This window comes from Beta vulgaris, chromosome 5 (assembly GCF_026745355.1).
Source record: "Beta vulgaris subsp. vulgaris cultivar EL10 chromosome 5, EL10.2, whole genome shotgun sequence".
In the NCBI taxonomy this organism is placed as follows: domain Eukaryota; kingdom Viridiplantae; phylum Streptophyta; class Magnoliopsida; order Caryophyllales; family Amaranthaceae; genus Beta; species Beta vulgaris.
The window spans coordinates 33,988,666-33,999,145 of NC_079206.1; the positions used below are offsets into that span (position 1 = coordinate 33,988,666).

A 10,480-nucleotide genomic window follows, 5' to 3' on the forward strand; every position below is an offset into this window, starting at 1 on the left:
ATCACAGTCATAGACTTTATCTTCCTTATTGAATTGTGTTTCAATATCCTCCATGTATCTTGAACAAAATGTCAGACACTCCTCTAGAAGATAGCCTTCTGCTATCGACCCTTCAGGATGCCTTTTGTTACGAACGTACCTCTTCAGTTTACATAAATACCTACACAAGAGGAACAACTAAACTAAGCAAGCAAGTCAATAAGATAATAAATTTTGATGTTTTTTTTCCAAACTATATTAAGCTACATACCTCTCAATAGGGTACATCCAACGATATTGAACGGGTCCTGCAATCGTTGCTTCTTTTGCAAGGTGTACCGACAGGTGAATCATAATCACAAAGAAAGCCGGTGGGAAAATCTTTTCTAGCTCGCATAGGATGACGGCTATTTCCTTGTCCCTTATTTCTAAGTCTTTCACATTCAACGTCTTAGAGCACAACTCCTTGAAAAATGAGCTCAATTTAATAAGTGGTGTGGACAGTGACTTCGGCCAATCACGTATAGCAAGAGGAAGAAGATGCTCCATAATGACATGGTAGTCATGGCTTTTCAAACATGCCAATTTGCGCTCTCTCAGCAATGAATTTCGGGAGATATTTGAAGCATAGCCATTAGAGAACTTGACACTCGTCAAGAAGGTAGATAGCTTCTTTTTTTCCTCTAAGGATAACGTGTAAGGAGCCGGGGGAATCTCCCAACTACCATCGTCTCGTTCTTTAGCATGCTGGGACTTTCTAATTTTCATTTCCTTCAAATCATGTCGTGCATTCAGATTGTCCTTACTTTTCCCTTCTATGTCAAGCAATGTAGCAAGTAAGGTCTCACAAACATTCTTCTCAATGTGCATCACATCTACATTATGACGCACTAGAAGACTACTCCAATACGGCAACTCATAGAAAATGCTCTTTTTTCTCCATATTGCTTAGCATTTGTTCTTTTGATCTTTTCGTCGATTTCTCTTCCTAGTAGGAGTCTCAAAAGATGTAACACATTCAACATACACTAATTGTTCAAGCACTTTCTCACCCGTTAACTCCTTTGGCTTTGGTCTAATCTCATGTGTGCCGCCAAAAGATGCCCCATCGTACCTCCATTCATGATCAATGGGTAGAAATTGGCGATGACACATGTAACAGTATTTGCCCCCATTTCTTAGCCATTCTGAAGATGTGTAATTGTTGCAAGTAGGACAACCTTTTTCTCCTCCCGTACTCCATCCAGAGAGATCACCATAAGTTGGATAGTCACTAACAGTCCATAACAAAGAAGCGAACAACCTAAACTTCTCTTTTTTTGAGGCATCATACGTCTCCACACCAACATTCCAAAGCAACTTAAGTTCCTCAATTAGAGGTTGGAGATACACATCAATATTCTTCTTAGGTCCCTTAGGGCCTGGAATGAGCGTCGACAAAATCAGAGAATGTTATTTCATGCAAAGCCATGGAGGCAAATTATATGGTATTAGAACCATTGGCCATGTGCTATGGGGAATATGTCCATTCCTGAAGGGACTGAAGCCGTCACTTGCTAAACCAAGGCGAACATTTCGTGTTTCAGAGGCAAAAGATGGATATTTATCGTCAAATGATTTCCAAGCTTTTGAATCGGCTGGATGTGTCATTACCCCATCGTCACTCTGACGTTCATTTGAATGCCATCTCATACTAGCGGCAGTTTTAGATGACATAAACATTCTCTAAAGCCTGGGTATTAAAGGGAAATACCTCATTATCTGACATGGAAGCTTTTTGGGATTAGGTTATGTAGTGGGATTTCCATTCCCTTGTTCCTTTTTTTTCCATCTTGATGCATGACACTTTATACATTCATCCGCATTAGCATGCTCTTTCCAAAATAGCATGCAATTATTGGGACAAGCATCAATCTTGATGGAGTTAAGAGACAACTTCTTCACCGTCTTTTGAGCTTCGTAGAAGGATTCTGGCAAAGTGTTATTCTCCGATAATGCTTCCTTGAAAAGATCAAGAATCATAGAAAGACTTTTATCTGTTATCCCCCCTAAGCACTTTATGTGAAATAACTTAAGCAGAAAGGACAACTTTGAAAAGTTTTTACAGCCTGGATATAACGACAACTCAAGGTCTTCCATTAATTTATAAAATGTTTTGGCTTCTTCACTTGGATCTCCTCGAATATCAACCTTAGCCTTTTCATCCACAGCTTCTCCAACCTCAGCATCTACTTCTTGTGTCGCCATTTCAAATGCTTCATACAACATGTCACTCATATAATTATGCTCTATATTTTGATGCGAGTCATCTAAAGCATTTGCATCAACTTGGCATTCAAAACTTTCACCATGTCGTACCCAACGTGTGTAACTCTTAACAATCCCAAACTTTAGCAGATCTAATTCTATTTCCAGCCTGGTTTTCCTCCTCTCATTGTTGCATTTCACACAAGGACATGACACAACTTGGTTTCCTTTTCCTTGTGTAAAAGCAAACTCTAAGAACTTCTTCACTCCAGTTCTATACTTAAGGTCATTTTTCTTGCATAGCATCCAGTCACGACTATATGATTCCATAGTGTCCTACCTTTGATCCAAGTAGATGAATAATTTAGTCATGTACGAAACTATAAAATAACTACAACTGTTGGCGTAACTCAAATTTCATAAGATGGAAATCCAACAAACTCAAATTTCAAAGTAAAATCATCAAACCTAGCAAACATGATTACAAATAAAGAATCAATTTCAGTCAGTTAAAATGCAGCTTCGTAACAAATTAAATCTGAATTTTCTAATCTATCATTTTATGATAATCAGATATGCTAGAATCACTACCTACAGTATGACTATCTACAATTTTTAGGATAAGGATGTAAGTTTGTTACAACATATTATAATTTAGTAGCATAAACATTTAGTATTGCATGGAAGTGAGGCAATTTGTAAGGAAGAAGATAAAACCAACTAAAAGAAAAATGCCTAATTTCTTATAACATTCAAATTATCTTCCCTTGTCAGGCCAGTCTTGTTCATCTCCACACTAGTCTACCATGTTTGTTGAGCATCTATGGTCGTAAATTCATCAAAAACCAAAAAGTAGATAATCAGTGTGCACTCGTTCTAGGTATTATCAACTCATGTGCTCCTAATTCAAGCAAAATATAAGACTACAAAAGGCTCTTTAATCTTCTCAACACAACTCCGAAGCAAAGTTTCCAAATTTTCTCACTAGCAACTCTAAATCTTAATCTCACATAACACAAGAAATATCTATGGTGCTTACCGCAACGAAATTTAGTGATGCCCAGAATGCAATGACAGCTGTGAAGCCCAAACCAATAACAGCAATTCGATCTTCACAGTTATCCCACTGCATCAAAGTAGTCCAAATTAATGCCATGATATATATTAGATAAAATTACGTTAAGTAATTGAAATGGCTTCTAGTTGGTATATATTAGATAAAATTACATGAAAACATGAATATTGAACACTCTGCAAAAAAATTTACCTGAATATTAAGACGGTGCAATTCAAGGTGTTAAAAGCAAACTCCTTCATCGAATTCAGTATCAATGAATATTGAACACTCTGCAAAAAAATTTATAATTTCGAAAAATTAGGAATTTCAATTATCTTGTGCGTGATTTTGTATAATTGAATGAATTGTACAAGCAAACAATCAACTAAAGTAACACTTACCGCCAAAATAAGGAGGGAAATCGTCAGTTGCTTTTTCACTTAATTTCACTTCAAATTTCTCGCTAATAATTCCCTCCTTTTTTTGGAAGATCTGAATGATTCTTTGAGATTGCATAGCATATTTCTTCGGTGTTGAATTGGCCTTTTTTTTGTGCGAGATATGGGAAGAAGATAGGGGAAGAAGGAGATAGTTCCTAATTGCGGTTATTCTCCTAATTTTGAGTTTTTTTTTTTTTAATTCAATGGATTATTTTATTATTTTAATTTATTTGAGGGGATGGATTACTTTTATTACTTTTTACTTCTTTAAGTCACAAATTATCTTAATTAAGGTGCATGTGAGTTTTTTATTTCAATTTTTCAATTTTAAAATCTTCCAATTTTTTAACACCTCGGTTTAAGAAATACGTGTCTCTCGAGACCTCTGTACCTTAGCTCAAAACACCTGAATTGAACTGAACTGCATATCACTAAAAATATTTTTGGATAAGAGAAGAAAATTGAGAGATGAACTGAACTGAATTTTAGTTGAAGTAATAATTGTTGTTTTTTTATTTATTAGATAGTGGTTTTTTTTTCCAAATTTATTGAAATTTTAATTATTATAATTATTATATAAGATTGAATAACCATGATTTAAAGTTCTTATAATCATATAATGTAATAAAAATATATATGTTAAAACCAATTTAAGACTCGTGCGTTCAATGACTAATGTAGCTGATCGATGTCATGCTTAAATGTACTGGAAGTTTTTTTATTGATTAGATATACTCAAAAATATTCATTGAATATTGTATTTATTAATGTAAAAATAACCCCTGTCACAAACTTGATTATTACCTTCCTTAAATACATAAATATATCCTACTCTACTCTAGTCATTTGATATTAATGATTAAACTATACTAATTTCATAGTGTTATAATTGGTATTTTTGTTTTAAGCCACCTTTAATTTGTAAGTAAATTTGTAATTTAGAATGGAAAGCGGGTAACATATAGTCTCTTCATTCGGGGACACCATAGCTCTCCCCCTTTCGTTATATAATAGAGATATGTTGTACTTTAATTCTTGAATGATATATATTTTACATAAACCTTTTTACCTTGATAATTAATCGCTGCTATATAATAGAAAAAGATACGTCTAATTTTATTAATGAAAAAGTTTTATTATATATAGGAAACACTATGAAAAAGTAATAAGTTAATTATTATTTTAAATAGAGATAAAGTTTCCTGATTGTTTGAGTGATTTGCGTGATTTTTATAACGTGATTTGTAAAGTTTCATTTAAGTGATTTGTGAGTGAGTGTTCTAAATAAATGAGATCGAATCACCAATATTATGACTATCAACAAAATTCACCACAAAAACAGCCAAATTAAATACTCAAATATATATCTCCAATTCTTAGTTCCAACGCCTCGAAATTACCTAGTATGTAGCTGTGAACTAACACCATCATAATCGCTCGTTATAATCAAAATCTTCCAATTACCCTTGACCCTCGGATTTACTATCCTCGTATGATTAGGCTAACTGCACTGGGCTACCACCAACAACCTCCATCTTTGAGTGAACCTAATTTGGTGCATAAAGATAGAAGACATGACAATAATATAAGGGATCTATCATGAACCAAGAACCACCATGTCAGGGGCCTGGTGCATAATCTAAAGCTCCTCAAAATGAGGCTATAGAATAGGAGGTAATTATTCAAACCACAATAAAAACAACAGAGAAGTTTAAATGGAGCCAGTACAATGATGAAGATTTATGCACAAGTAAATTGGTTAACTTTCACTCATGACTCAATCAAGGGTATCGATCAATTTAATAGGGTAAGACATTTCATGCGTCGATAAATTAGTTTGGTGAGTTAATACATTCTTCATAACAGAGTTATTGGCAACTTATGCTCATAAATATAAATCAATAATTGAGTCTTTGTTAAGAAGTTATCAGTGACATGCATGTTATTTACTTCAAATAGAAAATTCTGAAAATATTCAATTGTTGCCAATATTATGACTACGTGTGATCGTGCAGAAATTTATCTTAGGGCCTGTTCTCCCCAACTTATTTTCAGTTCAGTTCAGTTCAGCTCCAATCAGTTCAGTTCAGTTCAGTTCAGCTCCAAGTAGTTCAGTTCAGTAGTTAAACTCAGCTCCAATGAGTTCAGTTCAGTTCAGTTCAGTTCTGCTCCAATCTTTTATAACCATTTTGTTAAATATTATTATTATTAAGTTATTGTTATTGTTGTTGTTTCTATATATTATTTTGTTTATTGTAGCTTTACTCATTATTATTACTATTATTATTATTAGGATGAACATGGTTTAGGTCAAAAGCACACATAAACCCACGTTTTTTAGCTCATAAAGCAATAAAATCGCGTCAAAACGATTTATATATGATTCCATTATTATCATTAATTATTATTATTATTATTATTAATTTATGATTATTAATATTATTTATTTATAACTATCATTTAAAAATATCCAAAATACTATTATTATTTATCATTATAATTATTGTTAATATTCATATTATTATTGTTTGAATATTATTTATATATTTATTACATTTAATTTAATTCAATTCAATTTAATTCAATTTCAATTCAATTCAGTTCAGTTCAGTTCAGTTGAGTTCAGTTCAGTTCAGTTCAGTTGAGTTCAGTTCAGTTCAGCTGTTTTATACCGAAGAGAACATGCCCTTTATTTCATACGGAACAATAAATGAATATTTTTTTCCCAAGACGAAATATCTGTTGTATAAAGAAGAAAATATGAAAATTGTCTAAAATCTTAGATATTATTTACGGTATAATTTTAGAGTTTTTCAAACCCAAAAATCTAAGATATAATGAAGATAACTTAAGGAGGGGAAATTTTTTATTTCTAAAATAGATTCCCGCCTTAACGAAACAAACCTCCTAACCTCTTCCCTTCCCTTTGCCAAACCAACTATATGACCCCCTAATTCCCATTAAACCCTAATTCCCATCCTCTTGTGCGTTGATCCTTCCCCTCCCTCTCGTGATGCGTTCATCCTTCGGTCCTCTAAAACACCAATCCCTTCCCTAATCCGGTAGACCTAACCCCAAAACACCAAAAAACCAAAAAATGGTAGATCTAACACCATTAAAAATAGCTTATGAAATTGAAGAAGATCTACAAAGAAAGGCATGGCTGAAACTTTGTTTCGACCTTATTAGTGAAAGAAAATTCCTAGATTTCTTTCTTTCTTTGAGGGGAAACAAAGCAACAACGCCATTCATGAGTCCATATGCCAAAACAGCCTTCGACATGGTCATGAGAACTATTGCAGAAGAGGTTGCAGAAGGTAGGCAAATTGTGTGTACCCTTCCAGCAAAGGGGAGCGAATTGGTCAATGAAAAGGAACGGAAGAAAGCCAGGGTTTCATCCCCGAAAAATGCGGTTGGAAATAAGGGGAAGGAGAAGATGGTTGATAATTCTGAAGGTATAAAATAGTTTTATTTTTTGTTCAATTTAGTTAATAAATTTATTTTTTTCAAATCAGAAGGTCTAAATACGTCCCTTTAATTCTGGTATTATGTTGTTGTTGTTGTTGTTGTTTGGTTTGTTACCATGTCAGTGAAATTAAAGATAGAATATTGCAATTTGTTTGGTTTACTAATTACACAGAAGCAAGGAAACTCCATGATTTGTTGTTGAATGCACCAGTAACTAAGTATAGGATACGATAAGAGGGTAATGGTCTTAGTGTGCCTCCTGAGTGGGGGGAAACGATAGTGTTGGACAGGGCAAATCATTCTAGCAGCATGTTAAAGTATAAGAAAACTCTAAGTTCAATTTACACTTAATATTTCTATGCCCTTGATTGACCTGAGGAATCACTGTCTGGTTAACATGTTAAAACAATGTCACCCTGTGTTAATGTAAAAGTATGAAGTAACTTACATCTATCATTCTCTTCGCCCGTAGCAGTAATGTTAGGTTGTGGAAGATGTGACCAATCTATAGATGATGATATAGAGATATAGTAGGTTCATAAATTATGATGTCTTTCGGCTTTCAAATTTTGTTATGTGACTGATAGCGAATTGAAGTGCTCAGTCAATTGAAGGATTCACCTCAGCCATTAATGGTACAGAAAACCTTTTCCTCTTGCTTTCTTCTCTCTTTAATGGGATGGCAGTGTATGTATCTGACTAGCTATGTTTGTTAACCTTATGCAAGAAACCTATGTGCCTGAGTTCATATCAAAATTGATATTCATGAATTGAGCTAGTGATATTATAAATCATCTTGTGGTTGTTGTTGCTCCTTGATCTAAGGTAACTTGATTCCTCTTGTTCTGCTTCTCAGGTTCTTTCTTTTTCTTTTTTAACTTTCTTATTTAATAATTGTATTGTGAACTTGTGATTGTATTGATATGTTTTATGAAATTTATGGCTTGAGATGTTAGTGGCTTGAATTCAGTTTAAAACTATTTGCTGTGCTGCTGCACTTTATTTCCTGATCTGGGCTTATCGGAGACACATAGGGAGAAAGGAATTTGACTATGCTGTGTTGCTTATGGTGTCCAGGCTGGACTTATGTCATGAGGGCCTCTTTTTTGCTTCTTATTGATATTCTATGTTCATGTCAATAAACCAAGGAATGTTTTCCTCTTATGAGATAAACTTGAAGACGTTATGATAATTAGCAGTTCATTAATGAAATCATTGGATGTGATCACAATTGTTAAGAAGATGAATGTATAAGGTTTTTGGTGTAATGTTAATAGTGTAATTGTGTTACAGAAATGTGCTAGATTCTCACAATTGTAGCTACTGAAATAGCAGAAAATTAACAGCAAACAAACACACAAAGATAGAAGTTGTATTGAGGATCAGTGAATCCACAATTACAACTCCCTCACATTTGAGAGATGAGGTGCTCTCCCACTAGAATAACCACACTCAATTTCTGCATACCCTTTTCTCCCTCTCCTTCAGGCTATTTATTACAATATTTACTACTGAGTGGGCCTTAGTGGCCTGCCAAGTACAGGTGGCCTAACAACCTAACAGATTCTTTCCTTGCTTCAATATTCTCTCATACTTAGTACATCCCCCTTAGTGACTTATCCTTAGATAAGTGCAGCTACTTATCACTGCCTGCCCTCTTCTTTCTCCTGCTATATGTATAATAATGGGAGGTTTGGGCCAAGCCTTAGCAAAATGTCTTGTTTATTAATGTGTTATAGTTTGACATCTAAAAATCACTAAAATTTTTACTTCTGTTACAGCAGAAGGTGTTAACACTTCATATTCTTAATATTACTTGCTTGGTGGATACTTCATATTGTTAATCTTATTTCGCTGCTTCTGCCTGTGTGCTTTTCCTGTCTTCTGACCTTGGTCTGAATATATGCCTTTTACCGCTGAGGCTCTGAGTTGCAGAGATTAGAATCTTCACAACCTACTCTCTTGCAGTGTATGATACTTTTTATCTCTTGCTTGCGTTGTAATTTATGCGTTATCTTCTGGTATACCATATAACATTATTAACCTGACACATGGAAGACCACATCTTCTGTATTCTTTTTCTTTTTATTATATATGTTATTTCTAAATTTTGATGCTGAATCTTTTTGGTTTGTACTCAGGATTGGTTGCTCCTAGAAGAAGGTCTTACAGGAGGAGGACGAACAACGGGGTTGGGGTCATGATCTTTGACCAAGAAGACATATATAAGGACAGTGAAAGTGAAAACAGTGATGATGAGGTCATAGAGATCTTGAAAGGGGATGGATATTCTGCTGTAGCTTATGAAAGCGACGAATATGAGGTCACAGAGATCGACAATGATAGTAGTATTAGTAACGATGAGGTTACAGGGTATTACTAAGCCCGGCTTAGTAGTATTAGTGAAGATGTACAACAGTTGCATATTTAGGAGATTTTTTGGGCACATACATTTTGGAACAGATTGGCAGATATGGTGCATTGACTACATAGCTTAAGTTACTTAGATTTTGGCTCCTTAGATATACGAGAATGATTATGTTAAAACTTTCTAGGTTATTATGTTTCACCATCTATGGATATTATTTTGGATTGTGTATAGTTGTCACGTTTATATAAATGCATATTTCTTTCTTTGATAAATCTATAATTTCTTTCTTCGATTTATGTTAATTTTCTGAATTGTTATGCAAAATAAGTAAATAAATAAATAATATTAAAAATTACGTAGCATTATTAAATATCATTATAACAATTTGGTGCATCTAAAAAGCTACGTTATAAAATTTTACAGTTGCATCTAAATATAATTAGGAGCAACATGTATAAATACCCCTAAATGTGTTTTGAACCTATGAAACGTAATTGCATCTAAATATATTTAGATGCAAAAGAAGTGGTTGCCTTAAATTAGAATCTGTGGCAAAATTTATAGTTGCATCTAAACATAAGTGGTTTTAGAAACAATATTTGTGTGCCCCAAAAACTAAGCAATAGATGCAATTTAAAATTAGAGACAAACTTCTGGGTGCCTTTAAATATAAATGGTTTTATCACCAATGTAACATGTGTGCCCCAAAAATATGGCATTAGAGGCAACCTATAATTATCAACTGCCTGGTGGTCGCCTCTAAATGTAAGTGGCTTTAGCAACAATTCAAGTTTTGTGCCTCAAAAAGGTGGGATTAGGGGTAACCAACAATTAGCAACACCATAACTTGTCTGTCTCTAAAAGGTGGCATTAGGGGTAACCAACAATTAGCAACACCATAACTTGTTTGTCTCTAAA

The 10,480-nt window shown here is 33.9% G+C and overlaps 1 protein-coding gene across 1 annotated transcript; it reads right to left on the reverse strand.

Annotated features, from left to right (window-relative positions):
• Nucleotides 1–927: 927 nt before the first annotated feature.
• On the reverse strand, nucleotides 928–2,556 carry LOC104908312 (uncharacterized). The gene is made up of 2 exons (XM_010697404.1): nucleotides 1,833–2,556; nucleotides 928–1,400 (listed from the first exon to the last, which is right to left on the reverse strand). Exons 1-2 carry the CDS (start codon nucleotides 2,554–2,556, stop codon nucleotides 928–930), a joined length of 1,197 nt encoding a protein of 398 aa, XP_010695706.1.
• Between the last annotated feature and the right edge of the window lie 7,924 nt (nucleotides 2,557–10,480).

Coding starts and splice junctions, on each gene's coding strand:
- LOC104908312 (XM_010697404.1), bottom strand. CDS start 2,556: ATGGAATCATATAGTCGTGACTGGATGCTATGCAAGAAAAATGACCTT. Junction 1,401..1,832: donor GCATGCTAATGCGGATGAAT/GTATAAAGTGTC, acceptor CGCTCATTCCAG/GCCCTAAGGGACCTAAGAAG.